Below are 18,496 nucleotides of genomic sequence, written 5' to 3'. Positions count from 1 at the left end.
CAGTATTATTCTTCCTGTTTTGTACTGTCTTGTGTCATATTCTATCTATAGAAAGCAGTTTACCATGTTTTTACTACCTGTGTGAAGAAGGGCCAAATACCCCTCTTTCAGCTGCAGCTCATCTGCAGTGTGGGATACGCGTGTCATACAATCGGGAAACCAATCATGAACTTTCTTTTCATTCCTCTTCCTACTCCAGTATCTCCTCTGATTATTTTTTTTTTCCTGAGGATTTCTTGCTTTAAAAAAAGATGGGGTGTAGGTTGCACATATGTGTGTATTTATGTATATGTACACATCCTCCAACCCTAGTTTGCCTAGCAGATCAAGAGAACTCTACTGCTGCGTCCAGTTTTGAGATCATCATTGCAAGAAAAGCCAACAAACTGGAGAGAATCCAGCCAAAGTCAGGGGGCTGGTGCACGTGACAAGTGAAGAGAGGCAGAGGGAACTGGGCTTGTTTGGTCCGGAGTAGAGATTTAATTGCTGTTTTCTATTTGGTAATGGGAGGTTACAGAGGAGGTAGAGCCAGACTCTTCTGGGAGATGCACAACGAAAGGACGAGAGCCAATGGTCACAACTTGCTGCAGGGTGAATTCTGGCCTGATAACAGGCCCAAATTTTCAAAGTGAGAGTAGCCAGGCAGTGGAACAGGCTGCCCAGAGAAGTGGTGAGGCCTTTGCACTTGGAGGCACTCAAAACTCCATAGGACAAGGCCCTGAGTGAAGTGATATAACTTTGAAGTTAGCCCTGCTCTGAATCAATGGGAAGGACCTCTGGAAGCCGTCCATTCTCATGAACTCCTGAAGCGTTCTGTGTTACTAACTGCAGTACACCTCTGTAGTTTTAGTTATCTTTCTGCTAAAGTTTCAAGCAAGTAGTAAATAAATAAAAATGGTCTTTCCTCGCATCAAAACTATATCACTATTAACATACTATCTCTTCCTAAATAGAGGGTCTTTGTAGATTCTTTTCTGATTTGTTCAAGCACTTTGGATAATACTGAGAAATAATTTGTTACTTGCAAGTAAAAGGCTTTTTTTATAGTCATGCTTGTACATGTTGTGCTTGATACAAGATACATGTATGTGGCATTGCTATAGCAAACATTTTTTGAAACATTTTGTTTGGACCAGATTTACTATAAGCCTTTGCCCATAGATTGTATCCTGTATCTGCGTATCAATACCGGACTTCTGGTATGTCCCATAAACCAGTTGTAATTTTAGATGCATTTAAACTAAAGCTGCATATCTGCATATCCTGAATTCAGGAAGTTATTAGAACTTTGTGCTTAGAGGATGAAATAAAGAGGTTTGCTCTTGTTACTTAGATTAGTTGCTGTTTTATAACAGAAAATAAACTTCAAGGATATTTGAAGGATTTCCATTTCATATTAATAACTTAAAATGAGTTTTTGCTTTTTCAGGTTGGAAGAGCGGGGAGGTTGGGTCACAGTGGAACTGCAATTACTTTTATCAATAACAACAGCAAGAAGCTCTTCTGGGATGTTGTGAAGAGAGTAAAACCAACGGGCACCATTCTTCCCCCACAGCTGCTTAACTCCCCATATCTTCATGACCAAAAGAGAAGGGAACAACAGAGACTTAAACAATTACAGAATAGCCTTGTAACAGGAGATAATATTATGGACATTATTAGAAAACATGACAAAAATAATTCTCAGAGGTAATAAAGATATATTTATAGTTATCTTATGTAATTACAATGAAAGTGTGATTAAAAGTAAACAGAATTATGATGCCTTGTATATTGCCTTTTTAAAAGAAGTTTATTTATATACTCAGTTTTTTAAGGAGTCTCATTTTTATCTCCTCTTTATTTTGAAACAGCCTGTTTTGTGTTTGAATTACAGTAGTGCCTAGTAAAAATACTCTATGTAACCCTTTTTCAAAACCAGTAGTCTTTGGCCTTGCTTGCAACATAAACGGAGAAGATACTTTTTATTTTGTCGTAATATTTCTGAATAATCATTTCAGACTTCTTGTGAAACACACTCTTCCAGTAATTTTTATGTCACTATATTAAGGCAAAGGACACCCCCCTACTGCCCCCCCCCCCCCCCCCCCCCCCCCCCAAAATAAAAATTAGTGACAGATTAGTCTCTGAAAACAAGGCTCAAGCTCTTCCTGTTAGTTTATGTAAATGTTTCCAGGAATCCTCATTATGTTCTCTGGGGGTTTCTTGTGAACACGTACCAAGTTTTGTTTGTAAACAGTACTGAAAGTTCAGTTTCTCCTTTATTGCCAGTGAACCAGTTAAAAATCCTGCTCAAGCATTTTGCAATAGCGGAAATACTAGTATTAGTATAACTTCATTATGGATAAACAGAATAAACCACATAAATAAGAAATTTGTGTTCTTATTTAATGAAACATTATAGTTAATGTATAACTGATCATATGTACTTACTACTGATTTAAGCATAATTTGCCACGCTCTGACATCAGATGCTCTTTCATTTTTTTCCAGAAATGAGACCAAAACCGTATTAGGGTAGTGTTGTACAATTTACCATCCAAAGTCTGAGACAGGTCATAATCAAAACTTCACCCCTTTTTTTTTTCCCTAGTCTGAGGCTTGAGAAATCAGTTTCATCAGACCTTTCACGCTGCTGCGATGCATGATCCCTTTTTGGCAGATGGAGATGTCCCAGGTCATGTCACATGTCCCCTGTGCACTCTATGTTTACTCTTTGGCCAAAGGATAGCAATATGATAGACGTTGTTTGGTAGCAAACTAATTTTTAAGAGCTTTCCCCAACTAGAACCAAGAAGAGTAGGTCTTACCTGCTGCAAGACGGATGACGTAAGTGTGGCACTGGTGCCAGGTGTTCTTTAACAGATTTATATAGTTATTGATGACAAACTCCTGCTATGAATTCTGATAACCCGAAATATGATATTTATTATGATTTCTACTATTTTACATGCACTGTTGCTACTACTTTAACATAATCTCACATGGGGAAAACCTCAAGTTTTTAACTCCCCCTCCCCCGTGCTTTGTCTTTTGTCTCCCTCTGCTGGATTTTCTTTTTAAGCTTTTTCCCATTAACTCAGTTGTACAGTATTTATAAATGCCAGATTTTTTATAAGACGCCTATATCCTATATCCTGCCACCTGTCATTTCTAGCGGAGGTGTCACAAAGCGGTCGTCGTTCGTCTCCCTCATCCCGTAATCCCCACGCTTCCCGACGATCTCGCTGTTTCTGACGGGCGAGCCGGCGAGCCCCGCGTTCTCCGTTAACGGCTCCCCGGCGGCTCCGTTAACGGACCGGCGGCCGAGCGGGGCTGTGGCGGACATTTGAGGTGTCCCCGGCGGCCACGGGCTCCCCGCCCTGCCTTGCCCAGCCCGGGCGGCGGCGGCGGCGGCGCTGGGGCCCGCCCCCCTCTGACGCAGTGCTGGCGGGAGCCAATCCCCGCGGGCCCGGCGCATTCAAACAGGGCAGGGAGAGGGCGCGAGCCGTGTCCTGAGCGGCGTGTGAGGAGGGGTTGCCCTGAGGTGAGGTGAGGGGAGGGACGGGGCTCCCTCCCCGGCCCGCGGTGGGTGTCCCTGGAGCACCCCGCGCGATGGCGGGCCGTTGTTTCTGTAGCCGCGGAGCTGGGTGGGCCAGCGCTGGGTGGCGGGCCGACGAGGCGCTGCTCCGCGGAGTCCTCTTAGGCCTGCTCAGCCGCCACTGCCGCCTCGCCGCCCCAGCGGGGCTGAGGGGCGCCTTCGCGGGGCGGTGGTACGACAGGTCCGTGGCTGTGGCGAGGGTCTTATGAGGGCTTGCCTGAAGAGGGTGGGTTTGCTGAAGCATACTAAAGACACCCATTTCTCTTATGCTTTCACCTGGCTTTGAACACTTGCGTTTCGTCTCTCATTAGTACTTGTAGTCAATTAATAATTATGAACAAGTGTACTTTTAACAAATCTTGAACACTATTTTGGAATGAAGGGGCTTTCAGCGGGGAGATTAATTTTTTTCTACAGAAAAGCTTTATGAATATTTGCAAGGCACAGCTATAGCACCAGGAGGGGAGAATTTCCCTTTTTATGCTAGTTATTTTAAAGCTGAACAGAAAAGATAGAGTTTTCTGAAAATGCTAAAGCATTTCACAGCTTACAACCATGTTTATTTACTGACTGTTAGATGGAATCACAAAATGTGTATTTTACAACTCATGTAACATAAGTAGCTTCCTGTGTCAAACTGGGTTGAGTAATGAATATACTGTGGTTTGAAATTCTTGAAACTTGCCTTGCAGCTCTTGAGAGATGAAAACTTTGTGTAGTCACGACATGTGTAGAAGTGGATAACATAAATTCTGAGAGTATTTCAAGAGCTATAACTTAAAAGTGTAGCATTAAAAGAAACTTCTATTGGAGCAATGGTTGAATGGTTGTTTCTATTGTTTCTACATCACTTGCTCTCGTCTTGGTTTCCTTTTTTTCCCCTGACTATCTGCTTCTTTTGTTAATGATATATGCAATTTTTGAAGGATCTAAGGCAGATGGTTTCCTGTTGACTTATAATAACAAATAAATTGCAGCTGTTGTATAGTGGATAGTGATGTTGAACCTGTAACAACAACTATGTACAACTATGATGCATATACAACAGTGAAAGCATTCTTTTCTATACAGATTGGATTTATATAGCTTTCTAAATATTTACATGTAAAAAGGATGTGGAATGCATTTTTACAGATCTTCTTCTGCCCCCTACGCTAGGTATCTTTTTGTTTTGCTATGCATGTAGGCACTATAGTGAAATAAAATAATGTCCAAATGTATTGTACTAGTCATCTCTATTAACTGTCCTATTCTGATACTGGGGTTTATATATCAAAATCCTTAAAAAAAACCCCATCTGCTTTCTGTGTTCACAGATTTCCTATTCAGTGTTAATAATTTTGTTGTTCTATTGGAATCTGTTAGTCGTGAAACACTACGAGCATAAATAGTTGTCAGTGAATGGAGGCACAATCTTGGATTTCCTTTCCTTTGGTATCATGGTAGATCATTTGGAAGAAATGTCCATGGTGAACTTTGTTGCTAAATAGTTAGATTATTCTTTCTACCAACTGGTGTTTCTTTGTGACATTTGATTTACTTTCTGAAAAAAAATAGAACTCAATAAATGGAATCAAATAGGCTACTATTGTCAGAAGCAGTTGTTCACATATAGAAGAATGCCTTTTTTTTTTTTTTTAAGTGCTGGAGATGAAGGGGATACTAATTGTTACTAATATTTTGGGAAGTATATGCAAAGAGCTCCCCATGCACCAAAACATAACTCCCACTGGACACAAGCATCATAAAAAATTTTTGCTTTGTCTCCCCAGATTCCATAAGAAGAAGCAACTGGAAATAATCTTTTAGTAAAGGTGTTGTACTTATTAAAACCCTAATGTTAGCTTACTGGAAGACAAAATGCCTATTTACGCACTTCCTGCAAGAAGTCCCTCTGAGGCACAATGTACTACCACTTTGCAGAAGACTTCTTCACAGAATACCTTTACCAGGAGCAAAGCATCTGGGCAGCAACTGAAATCACAGATGTCAGGAGAAAAAAAGGATAGTCTACTTTCGTGTTCTCAAAATAAGACCGAGGAACTAAATAGGACCTACGTGATTTCAGCCTGTAAAAAATTGACTGACACATCAACTGTATTTAAACCTGAAGGCAGATTAACACTCCAGAGGAGAACTGGAGCAAGCAAAAAATCAGTGTCTACTAGCGAACAATTGCATACAGACAAAACACAGGGCATCGAAAATACACAATCAGAGAAAAAACTTACTCTGCAGAGGTGTGTGAGGACTGGCTCTGGAGAGAAGAGTAAAATTAATGAGAATACTATGCCTGGAATAAATAATGACATTGCTGCACAAAGAAATTACAAGATTGCACTTCCACCAAATATTAATAATAGTGATACTCATGATGCTAAACAAAACTTAAAGTTAGCTGAGGGTCAGTCAAGTACGAAGTTGCAGCATAACCTGAACAGCAAGGATTCCTTTGGGTTTGTTGATGGTCTGTCTGAAAGTGATACCTGCACGCATTTAAAATACAGGACAAGCACTGCTGACACAAAGTTTCAAAATGAGGTTCCTAAATCAGAACAATTAGTTACCTCGAAATATATTAATAGGATATCAGGAAAACAATTGAATGAGAAAGGTGATATAAATAAACAAGCTGGAAAGCAAAGGTTGCAACGCTTGATTATAAACCATAATAGTTTGGAAAGACCAAGGACACCAATGAGAAGTTCAACAGAAGGGTTTAAGCTTACACCAAAGAACCGCACTTCTCAGGATCAACTGTCCCTGTTTGCTTCAAATAAACAAACACCTCGTCTTCAAATGCTAGCCCAAAAGAAAACTAGCGTCTCCAGCTCTCCTTCTGTAAGTAGAAGTTCAAAACCAAAAGAGACCACAGAAATTCTGGCTGAGAGCAATAGCACTGACAAAGATGTTTTCAAAGTGGAAAACAGCAAAGTGATTGTAGCTGTGCGTGTACGGCCTTTCAGTAACAGGTTTGTATTCTGGACTTATTTCTGATGTTAATAGTAGCTTTTATAGTGTATGTTGATTCCTGCTTTGTAATTTTCAAATTGCTTAATCGTTGACCCAATAGGGATATAATACCTACTTTGAAATTAGCCAATATTTCATGCAACATCAAGATAAAGATTTTATTAAGAGATTGAATTCACTTTATAGGCATTTGGGGCTATTGCTTTACATATTCAGTAGCTGAAGTATTTTGAGCTTGACTACTTTGTATGTCCATTGGACTTTTTTTTTTTTTTTTAAGAATGATTGACGAACTTTTTATTTTCCCTAAGGCTGTTGATTGAAATGACTAACTTAAAGCATGTAGCTTATGTTTTTTAAATTTTTTTATTTTCCTCCCCCTTCCATTCAGAGAGAAAAATGAAAACTCACTCCCTGTAATCTCCATGAGTGGTTCAGAGGCAGCTGTACGAAAACCAGCCACAAACCAAGTTTACAGTTTCAGTTATGACTTCGCTTTCTGGTCTTTTGACAAGTGTCATCCTAATTTTGCAAGCCAAGCAATGATTTATAAGACTTTGGCAGTGCCGCTCCTAGAAAGAGCTTTTGAGGGATATAACACTTGTCTTTTTGCTTATGGACAGACTGGTTCTGGAAAATCATACACGTAAGTTCCTAATAATAATTGTTAAAATTTTGTAGGAGCTGATTTTTATGCAATGTAGTGTTGAAAATAGATTATATGGAAAAGATTTTGTAGCTATTGAATTGCGTTAAAAGGTTTTTGTGTATTTAAAAACAAATTAAACATATAACTAAAACAATATTTGTAATAATTGAGACACAGTTAGCTGTAGAATATTTTTATGTACTTGACACTGACCTCTTTCTACATCTAGTGAAGAAAATAAAAGCCTTTTCGACAGATTTTAGTGAAGAAAAACATTTATTAGTGCGGAGAGCTTCTCAGACTCTTCCAGTGCTGTTGTTCACCGCTGTCTGCTATTTTGTGAGTGAAGTGACATGTTCTAAAGTATATTATGCTTTTTTGGATGAGATCTTTAAGAGACCTTCCTAATTATTGTCCTGACTGTTTCAGAACTTAATAAATAAAAAAAAATCCAGATGTTTGGGCACTGCATATTGGAAATCTAATCTTTACCCAAAATAATCCCAGACGAATAATGTTTTGAGGGTTTATAGCCAATTTTATGTACCTTGTGTATATTTTTCAATAGAATGCCTAGTGAACTGTTTTGTTTCTAACCATGCATCTATTAAAATCAGTTCTATAAGCTTTATAATTCTCACGAAGTACTACAGACTTTTAAGTAAGTAGCTGAGAATCAGAAATGTTTCTATTCACTTTATTGTAGATATAGAACTTATACAGAGGTAGGATTTTCTTTTTAAGTGGGAACTCTATTTTTACTTGTAACATGTATTTACCTTGGCCTAAAAGAAAGGTATGCTCAATATTGCAATTGTTATCCTATTTGTAGTATTTTTTTCTTTTCCTCCACCTTCAGGTAAATAATTACTTGCCTTCACCCCTTTGTATTTTCAGCAAGGCTGAAATTCGTATCAGCGATAACTGTCTTGTCAGGTCTACAAAACAAACTTCTGCTGACAACTATGTTGTGCAGCTGTGTGTGTCTCTAGACTGTAGCTGAATTAGTCCAGTACGCTGGTGTTCTGCAGTGGCAGAACTAGACAGGAAAAAACCATGCCAAAGTTGGAGAAGGGCTTAGGTTACTGCACTGGCAGGGTGCAGAGAATATAAAATGCATGCAGGTTAGGGTATCAAATGTCTATATATTTGCTGCTTATAGTACAAGTTACTCTTCAGTTGCTGTAGGGTTTTGACTTAGGTTTTCAACCCACTTCTCAATGGATGAATTAAACATCTGGACATCACCTTGTCCAACTCCCTGCTCAAACAAGAAACAGCTTAGATCAGGTTTATTTCTGCTGCTTATTACATCTGTAATTTGGAAACAAATGGCATTTCAACTTTAGAGCTATACAATTAATATTAAAACTAGCCATAGAGGGTTACAAAACTGAACTAGCAGGTTTTTGTAACTACAGGATGATGGGATTTGATGAAGACCGAGGAATAATTCCAAGACTTTGTGAAGATCTTTTCACTCGAATAGCACAAATGGACAAGCACCAGGTAGTATGCTTATGCTGTTGACCTTACCTTGAATTATGAGGAATCTGATGCGTTCCATTATTTTGATACCTGTTTCATTCTTTCATTTCATACCTTAGTGCTGATCCATTTATCAATGTCTGTATTCTTTTGCTAATTCAAATCTTATTTTTCATAGTAGCTCTGATTAACAGGGTTCCCTAAATAGTCAAAAATCAATGTTGTTTGGCTTCCGTAATGATGATAATGTAAAAAAGAAATATGAGCATGATATTCTTGATGTGTCACTAGACTAGGATTCTTTCCTCAATACAGCATGTCTTACAAAGATAAGATTTATGTAAGGAAAGCTAAAAAGAAATCCTAGTGGGTTCCATGCTTTCAGTGGAGACATAAAATAGAATAAAAAAATATGAATTTATCTTTAAACACTTTCACATACCAAAGTGAAATATTTTAATAGTATTCTAGCTCAGAATTCTTGCTGAAATAAAAAAAAATCAACTACCCCCACCTGGATTTTTTTTTTAAAGTTTTCTTTGTAAATAATGTTTTGTTTTCTTCTCTTTTTTAAGACTAGATTTTTTTTGTACTATATGAAAGAGTGGTCTTCTGAGAGGGGTTGGGAATGCTTCATCTGATCACAATGTTAATTCGATTTTATTTCCTGTCCTACACCTATGGTATATGGGATTTAAAAACAACAAGGTAGTTAATCCTTTCCAGAGTGTTTTAATCATAGAATACCAGGTTGGAAGGGACCTCAAGGATCATCTGGTCCAACCTTTCTCAGCAAAAGCACAGTCTAGACAAGATGGCTCAGCACCTGTCCAGCTGAATCTTAAAAGTGCCCAATACTGGGGAATTCACCACTTCTGTGGGGAGATTATTCCAATGGTTGATTGTTCTCACTGTGAAAAACTTTCCTCTTGTGTCCAATCAGAATCTCCCCTGGATTAACTTGTGCACATTACCCCTTGCCTTTTCCATGTGTGACTCCTTGTAAAAAGGGAGTCTCTATCTTCTTTGTAGCCACCCTTTAAATACTGGAACATGGTGATAAGGTCTCCCCTAAGCCTTCTTTTCTCAAGGCTGAACAAACCCAGCCTTTCCTCAAATGGTAGGCTTCCCAGGCCTCTGATCATCTTTGTGACCCTTCTTTGCACCCTCTCCAGCCTGTCCACATCTTTTTTGTATAGCAGGGAGCAAAACTGAACACAGTATTCCAGGTGTGGCCTGACAAGTACTGAGTAGACTGGGATAATGACTGTCTCTGCTGGTGGTGCCCCGCTTGTGACAGGTTGCCAGTTTGAAAAGGAGCTATTTACCACCACCCTAATGAAGGGTTACGTTCTGTTTCTGCCCCAACTAATTGGTGTAGTAATGGTAAATTTAGAGAATCGTAACTTGAGACACAATTAACTTAAACTCTTAAATTTTTTTTTTAAACTACTAATTTCATGTCTTAAGAAGAAAAGACCTGAACTGAGAATGCAGGTATGCGGGAGGTGGGTTTGTGGGAATTCTTCATGTATATTTATTTTCCTGTCTGACAGTTGTTAAGGCTTGTCTAAGACTGAATTTCTGGCACGAATCACTTCTGAGGAACCAGCTTGACTACAGTACAGTGCCTGAGATTTGACTTGTGTACCTAAAGCTTTCTGTAGTACTAACACAAATCATAACTTGTGGTTAGAAACTCTGAATGTCTTTTAAAATTGTGAAAAGGATTAGAAACATATATTTACAGTTTTTCTTGGGTAGGGAGTATCTGATGCAAAACATGCTGGTGACAAAGACTGCTTTTTATATTCTTTTGCTCTGTATGTTTGTCCTCCATGTCTGTAAGGACTGATTTGCAGGTCAGTACACCTTGACATTCAGTTAAGCTTATGCAGGCGAACTTTTCTAGTTTTAACTGCTCCAAATTTCTTTATTGCTTTATGCTTAGATTCTTGGCTTTGAATCCTAATACCAGTGATCATGTAATATTCTGATCCTGCAGTAGATTTGATAGACACTGAGAGATCTTAGAAGGTGATTTATTACTGAGTTTGGCTAGAGATTATAACTTCTAAAAAATGCAGAGATGATAGATATGTTTGTTATTCCTTTGCTTATTCATTGTGAACAATGATTCTACTGCTGCAAATTGTCTTGAACCTTGTATTTCTTAAATGTTTTAGGGTTTTTGCTGTAATTTTCCTTGTCTTTTAAAGGAAATTCCATTTTATTTAAAAAAAAAAAAAAAAAAAAGGAAAAAAGACCTGGATGCCTTCAGAGGAAGGAGATGTGTTTTCATGAAGGTTGTTGTTCAGTACTTCTTAAAATTGCTGTAGGTAGAATCAAGGTTTACCTTTCTGTTAGGTCATTCCGTTCCATGTCAAGTTGTTGACAACATCAATCCATGCGTTCTCTGTTACGTGTATCATGCTGTAGAAGCTCAGTCCATAAGGGAACGAGACTATTGCAGATGCAAACAAAACTATATTTTCATGTACTAAAAACCCAACACTGAAACTTCTGAGGTGGATGTATACACATTTTTTTTTCTTAAGCTTGATAGCTCTCATCTGGGAATGGCTGTGGATAGAATTCCAATAAATTGTGTTCTTGGCAATAGCAGATCCCTAGTTTAGAAAATAATTTCTCTTGGAAAGTCCCTTCAGTACAAATGCTTGTAACATTGAATAGCAGGATCTGGTAATCTAGGTTAATTTTTGAAACAAAGAATGATGAAAATGTTTTGTGGACTCTATTAATAACTTTTTCATTGTTAATTTTATCAGATTTTGTATCATCTTGAAATGAGCTTTTTTGAAGTATACAATGAGAAAATTCATGATTTGCTTGTCTTTAAAGCTGAGAGCGGACAGAAGAAACAACCAGTAAGTTGCCCACAGAAACAAGTCTATGCATCATCTCAAAGTAATGGCATTTATTCTGTAAACAAAAATGCAGAAATGACAAGTGATCATTGTTTTGTTATCTAAGTACCTTAGATTGTTGTGAATAATGGGATTCCAGTAAAAAAAGAAATCTCACTGTGTGACTTCAAGCAAATTGGTTAGCACCTCAGAAATGCTAAGCAAAAAAAAAAAAAATCTTGCTGAAATTGAAACAAAACGATTCAGTAGAATCTCTCAAAATTGTTGTTAACATCTCTCCTTATCTGCAAAATGAAGGTGATCTTATCAGCCTTTATAAAAAGTCTCTTAAAATATTATCTAAATCTCCAGATTATATTAAGACTCTTCTGTGCAATGTAATTTCAGTTATAATCTTGTAATTTAAATGGAATTCTAAAATGGAAGCATGACAAAGTCAGGAGGCTTCCAATCGTGTTTGGTGGGGGTGGGGAGAAGGGGGGGCGGAAAAAAAAGTATTTGCCTAATGGTATTTGATCAATCAGTCTCCTGAATTCTCAGCACTACTGAACTGCCCATTCACTTTCTGAAAATACCTGTGTATTGTTTATCTACTGGCATGCCTGTTTGCCACTGATTCTACGCGTCTAACTGCAGTCCGTAGTCTACTATAGTACATGCTTGTTAATATTTGCAAAGGGAAATTTTTTCCCCACTTTGTTTCCTGTGTGTATTTACATTGCCCAGATACAGAGAACTACTATCATATAAGAGCTTAGCACCAAGATGGAGAGTATCTTTCAGACTCTTTGCCCTGGATAATTTACTGCTTAGAGCCATGGGGCTGTCAGGAAGTTCCTTTTTTTTTCCTGTTGGTTGGTTGTTTCCCAAGAAGCTGGAGGAGGGAAAAGAAAAAAAAAATTAATTGGTGACCTGATTAACTAGTTAAGGATCACTAGTTAAACTAGTTTAGCTAGTTTTTAATGCTTGTGTGTTAGAATTTGTAGAACCATAAATTAAAGACGTTTGTGTTAAGTAGGAGACATAGGGAGGAATTTATCATGTTTGATTTATTAAAAGAAGAAAAATACTTTCTGTACTTTGACATATGAACGCTATACTGGCCACTTGTGTGGAAACTATGGGTATTAGTTTATGATAAAGAAGATATACTACATTGAACTGGCTGTTGAATTATGTAGACTAGTTATATGGAAGTAAAGACTATACTGTCTTGTTTGTAGTAGGAGTGCTTTCATCTGAGTTTTGTCAGTGATTTTGAGCTAAGCTATTTAACTTGAAAACCTAGTAGATTTATATAGCAGAAAAGATTATTTTTTTTCTTATGTAAATATCTTGTATAAGATACGTGTTCTTGCAGCTAGCTCTGTGACCAATAGCCTGGTGCAGTCTGCTGTGATTTTTCAGGCAGCTGGAAAAATTTAGTTGTTGGTATTTTCCTGAAAATATTGTTCTAGATGATTCATGCTGAGTTTCATTGATGATAAACGTCATACTAGCGATGTAGGTAGACTTTCTTGTAATTTTAAGATATTCCTGAATGGTAGGTCTAAAAAATGCACTCCTAATAATTTTTCTTTTAAAATTATTCTTACCAGCTTCGTGTAAGAGAACATCCAGTGTTAGGACCATATGTGGAAGGCCTGACAGTGTAAGTCTTAATTGATCTCATTTTAATAGATATATGGTGTAATTCTGAAAGAGGGTGCTCATTATTATGTTGAGGCTCTGGGAAAGCTTGTGTACTCACCAGTAAATTAGGCAAGATCTTAGTATCATGTAGCTTTACAAAAATGAGTACCCGTGTCTAGCTTGACTTGATGTATTTCCTTTAGTGTATTGCTTTAGTGAAACAAGTGTGTGTCAGTCTCAAGACGACTGGAGCTGTCATGGTATATTTGTATTGTGTCTGTATCTGGGGAAATGTGTCAGAACTCAGGTAGCAGGGAAAACTGTAGAAAGAAAACAGTCTAAACCCAAACTTTTCTTTTTCTTCCACCTTAGGAATGTTGTCAGTTCTTACTCTGATATCCAGGTAAGAGTTACTTAGTTACCAAAAGGGAATACAAATATTTCTACTTGCTCCTTCCTTCACTGCTGAAAGCTAAATTCCATGAATGGGAAGAAAATGCTTTACAAACTGCCCAGTAGCCTATGATATTTCATCTGATTAAAAGGATAATGAAGCCTAGTCCTATATAATGGAGCTAAGTAGATGCATACAGGCAAGTGTCACTCTCTTCACATGGTTATCTCTTAAACTTAAGTTTTAATTACTCCCTTATAGAGTCATCGTTTGTGTTAAGAACTTTATTTGCAAACATTTCAATCCTCAGTTTTTGGTTTAATCCTGACTTTAATTTCTTACAGAGTTGGCTTGAACTAGGAAATAAGCAGAGAGCAACAGCTGCTACAGTAATGAATGACAAGAGCTCTAGATCCCATTCTGTCTTCACCCTTGTCATGACGCAAACCAAGGTATTGCTAGGTATTTTTTATCTGTTCAAATCAGGTAGTAAAAAGTTGTTTTGTGTGCTGCCTAGAAAACTGTTGTAAGAATATACTTGAAGATTAATAAAGCACAGGTCATTTTAACTTGGCACATCGAAACTTGTTTTATTTTACACGCTTTGAGTAGATTCTGATGTGTCTGTGCTACATATATTCATAGCAGCAATATAAATATATCTAGACTGGCAGATCTAGGAGTAGTTCTAAGCTTCTGAGTGTGAGTTTTGAGATGTAACTGGAATCCAAATTAAGGACAGACCTAATTTCACATTGTTTCCAATACATCTTAGCTTCTAAGAAGGCTAGGCTATGCAAGGTGGATAGCTGTGCTGAGTTCTGCAGGTGATGAGCTGCGACAATGGTAGGAGATGGAGTTTCTGCTCAGTTTCAATACAGTTCACTGAGTAAATGTTTTGTTGCTTTAGGATACCTTTCACCCAGGTGTCTCCAGGATATAGGTACTACAACTCCTCATCTGATTTACAGATGTGTAAGAGACAAAACCTGACTTAGTGAGATGGGCCTGAAAACAAGTGAAATAAGTAGAGCTCCTCAGAAGTCTACAGACTGTCAATTTTCTCCATTCACAAATAACTTGTTTGTTTGGGGTTTTTTTGGTTGGTTTAATTTTTTTGTCCCAATTTCCTAATCTCCTTCCTTCTTCCCCTCGCTATTCTCACCACTAGATTATTTCATTTCTCTATCAGAACTAGTCCTGAGGCTTTTCCACTGACTACTTAGCTGATCTTCATTGGTCAGTCAGTAACAGCTTACTGGTTTCTGTGGGTATTGGATAGCTGCGATAGTCAAACTTCAGACCCAAACCCATAGTTTGCCAATCTGTTGTTTGTGCAGTTTATGCTTATAGAGTTATTCAACTGCAATCAATTGATACTATGGTTAAAAGTCTGAACTTAGTCCTCTCCAAGGGATGTATGTGAAGGTATCCTGTCAAAAAGTAAATGGAAGTGTCAATTTTTTTATGTATTTAAAGTGTGCAGCTTGTTAGACTTCTTGTCCTCAGGCTTTTTATTTTTGTTTGAATGCAAACATCTCCTTTTCTAGGTAGAACTTGCGGATGAAGAAAAATGTGACCATAGGCTTACCAGTCACATAAATCTAATTGATCTAGCTGGCAGTGAATGCTGCTCAACAGCTCAGACCACTGGAGAAAGGCTGAAGGTAAACCAAAACTGGAAATCTGTGGAAAAGGGCTGACTCCAAAGAATACCTCTAAACTCCAAAGCATCCTCACCTACAAGGACTCTTGGGCAGGAGCTATAATTATAAAAGGATATGTAGCCTTTATGCTTATAAGTATTGCACAGCTTTTGCTAGTGAGGGCGGATGGCCCTAAGAAGCTGTTTTGACTGTGCAATATGCAGGTCAGGTCTTGCTTAGGACAGCACTCCCCATGCTATGCATGCCCCATAATCCTTTAGAAGGAATGAGAAAAACTGTCTGTATGACTTTCCATATCATGAATTGCATGGAGTTGGGGCTTGCCCTTTTTTTGGGGGATTTCAGTAAACAGAATTTCTAATAAGAGACTTTCTTTCAAGCTGCCTTCAGAAGTTTGGTTCTTAAAACTGCTTATTTTCAAAGCCAGGGTTTCTCTTCTTTCCAAATTAAGATCTTCTAAGATACTCTTGCATCTGTTTTTTTAATCAGTGGTGACATTTAATATGGTAAAGCTGTACCATACATTGAAATAAGCACAATTAAATCAACAGTACAGTCAAAAACGTTGTATAAGAAAATACAACTGTATTATAATTATTTTTATTTTCGCTTTGTGTAGGAGGGTGTGAGTATCAATAAATCACTGCTAACCCTTGGAAAGGTTATTTCTGCACTCTCTAAACAATCTCAAAATGGAAATAAAGCTTTCATTCCTTACCGGGAATCTGTCCTTACTTGGTACGTACACTTCAGAATTTTTTATATAGAAATAAAGGCTTTCTCAGATTGTGGATTCCTCTTCTATTCATGAGACGTTGCTTCCCCTCCCTCCCTCCCTCTCTCCCTCCCTCCCTCTCTCTCAAATGATCTATGGAGGGAAGAAATTAGCCTGTTGCATCAGGCTAAGGTAAAGAATAAAACAGGACCTTGGTTTGTATTTTAAGTAGCTAACAATCGCTCCCAAAAAGTAGCAAGACCCTAGGTACTTTGTATTTAATCTATTCAGGTTGAGAAGTTTAATTTTTATGTCAGTGGAAATTGACTTCTACTCTCCTGTCAAATTAAGGTTGTTAAAGGAAAGTCTTGGTGGAAATTCACAAACTGCTATGATTGCCACAGTAAGTCCAGCTGCCAGCAGTACAGAAGAAACGCTGAGCACTCTTCGCTATGCAAAACAAGCTTGTTCAATTTTCAACATTGCTAAAGTAAATGAAGATGTGAATGCTAAGCTAATCAGAGGTGAGGTTGATATCTGCTGTCTTTGAGGATATTTCATTTGCGTGTGTGTTTAACTTATTGCTCCATAAGAGTTGTTACTACTAATAATGTATTGTGTTGACTGACCACTTGTCAAATAGGCTAATACAACCTAGGGTATCTTCCTTTTAATGTTATTCTTCTTTGTGAGTTGTTTTTGGCTTTTTTTTTTTCCAAAGCGCAGACGATATCTTAGACTATACTTGAGAACCTGGAATGGGGAAAGGTGTTTAATTTTTAATTTAATAACAGGATAAATTTTCTAATTTTGTACTGAAATGTCTAAACCCTATTTTGTCTTAATTTTTTATGTGTACTGTGTGTCTGGTTTGTCTAATGTAGAATTGAAAGCTGAAATTGAAAAACTGAAGGCAGCTCAGAAAAGCGCTCTGAACACTGATCCTGAGAAATATAGACGTTATTTGCAGGAAATAACATCTCTGAGGGTAAAATTGTATCAGCAAGAGAGGGACATGACAGAAATGCAAAGGTTGGGCAGTTGTTAATGTCTTCCTTTAAAATAGAAATGGTAAAATTCATATGCTGTAATTTTTCTCCTAATGTGTATTATTTTCCCCTTGATATATTTAGGGCCTGGAAAGAAAAATTTGCACAAGCAGAAAAAAGGAAATTAGAAGATATAAAAGAATTGCAGGTACATTTTCTTTCTTCGCTTCACTTTCTATAGGAGGTCGTACAAAAAACACAACATCAACAAGCCTTGCATGAGAATTAGAATAGTTGTAATATTTGGTTTCCTTAATACTATTCTTTTAACAGACTACTGTGACTTCTTAGAAATAAATAATATAGACATTTGAATGCACTAAGTAAATTGTTGTTTTATGCAGAAATCTCTTTTTATCTAGAAAGCAGGAATTGCATTCAAAATGGACAATCGTTTACCAAACCTTGTCAATCTCAATGAAGATCCTCAGCTTTCTGAGGTGCTATTGTATATGATCAAAGAAGGAGAAACTACAGTTGGAAGGTGTACACCAAATTCAAAACATGATATCCAGCTTTCCGGAGTGCTAATTGCTGATGATCATTGGTATGTAGTGGTTTTTTTATACTTGAACTGAATGAAGAAAATATTTCTCCTCACCCTTCCCTTTCTTCTGGAGTCACTCTTCCTTCTGGCAGTAACAAAATATGTTTTCTAATGAGGGAAATACTATTTAGGGATAACTTTTGTATTGTTCAAGGTTTAAGGTAACTTCCTTCTGTTCCCTCTAGAAATCTGTTAACCAAGGTAGTTAAGTTTCTTTGTTCATTTCATTCATGTAGCGAACTCTTCTATTCATGTAGAAATGCTGGAGAAAGACCTGATCAAATGATGCTGTGTGATAACTCTCTTACATTAAGTTCAGTGGAAAAGGGAAATGCCGTGACAGTTCTTGCTTAAAACTAGGGAGTAACTTGGTCATATTGAAGAAATACGGTTTAAAGTACATTCCATGCTATTGATCCTAGATAAAATCCTGGAAGAAACTTAACTAATCAATTACTAAAAACATGGAAGATGTAGGTACGCTGGGAAATTAAGCATTATCAAAGAAATGCTCAGATGTCAGGGTATTTTAGTAATTTTTTATCAGTGGATTCTTCTTGGATTTAGATACCTATTCTCTTCCAAAATATAAGTTGTCACTCTTTCATTATGTATGTTTTAACTAAATCGTATGAAGACAATCCATATCTGGAAAAACAATAACAGGACACTATCTAAAGCATGAATTTTAGTCTATTAAGAATCATTATTTGCAATTAACATGAGCTGCTGATATCACAAATATTTCTTGTTTTCAGTGTTATAAAAAATACTGTTGGCAAAGTGAGTATTATTCCACTGAGAGATGCAAAGACATATGTAAATGGGAAATGCATTTTAGAGCCAACAGTTCTGCATCATGTAAGTAATTGATTTGGTAAGAGTAGTATGTGCACGTGTGGATTTCTTAACTT

The 18,496-nt window shown here is 37.4% G+C and overlaps 2 protein-coding genes across 15 annotated transcripts in view; both read left to right on the top strand.

Annotated features, from left to right (window-relative positions):
- Positions 1-5,413, top strand: part of DDX59 (DEAD-box helicase 59) — a 31,981-nt gene extending 26,568 nt beyond the window's left edge. For 10 of the 13 annotated variants that reach the window (XM_074597508.1, XM_074597512.1, XM_074597513.1 and 7 more), the window contains 2 exons: positions 1,430-1,689; positions 5,353-5,413. In XM_074597508.1, the coding sequence (XP_074453609.1) occupies positions 1,430-1,689; positions 5,353-5,389 (297 nt within the window). In that variant the 3' untranslated portion in view covers positions 5,390-5,413. Of the gene's footprint in view, positions 1-1,429; positions 1,772-5,352 lie in introns of those variants that run through there. The other 3 variants (XM_074597519.1, XM_074597518.1, XM_074597520.1) reach the window with 1 other exon arrangement.
- Positions 5,414-5,440: 27 nt separating this feature from the next.
- Positions 5,441-18,496, top strand: part of KIF14 (kinesin family member 14) — a 28,720-nt gene continuing 15,664 nt past the window's right edge. For both annotated transcript variants that reach the window (XM_074597506.1, XM_074597505.1), the window contains exons 1-14: positions 5,441-6,552; positions 6,945-7,199; positions 8,624-8,711; positions 11,480-11,578; positions 13,177-13,229; positions 13,583-13,613; positions 13,949-14,056; positions 15,155-15,271; positions 15,891-16,009; positions 16,338-16,510; positions 16,871-17,018; positions 17,120-17,183; positions 17,398-17,582; positions 18,341-18,443. In XM_074597506.1, the coding sequence (XP_074453607.1) occupies positions 5,441-6,552; positions 6,945-7,199; positions 8,624-8,711; positions 11,480-11,578; positions 13,177-13,229; positions 13,583-13,613; positions 13,949-14,056; positions 15,155-15,271; positions 15,891-16,009; positions 16,338-16,510; positions 16,871-17,018; positions 17,120-17,183; positions 17,398-17,582; positions 18,341-18,443 (2,655 nt within the window). The remainder of the gene's footprint in view (positions 6,553-6,944; positions 7,200-8,623; positions 8,712-11,479; positions 11,579-13,176; positions 13,230-13,582; positions 13,614-13,948; positions 14,057-15,154; positions 15,272-15,890; positions 16,010-16,337; positions 16,511-16,870; positions 17,019-17,119; positions 17,184-17,397; positions 17,583-18,340; positions 18,444-18,496) is intronic.

Source organism: Larus michahellis, chromosome 8, assembly GCF_964199755.1.
Source record: "Larus michahellis chromosome 8, bLarMic1.1, whole genome shotgun sequence".
In the NCBI taxonomy this organism is placed as follows: Eukaryota; Metazoa; Chordata; class Aves; order Charadriiformes; family Laridae; genus Larus; species Larus michahellis.
The sequence above is the reverse complement of the archived record's forward strand: the minus strand, read 5'-3'. Positions and strand labels throughout refer to the sequence as shown.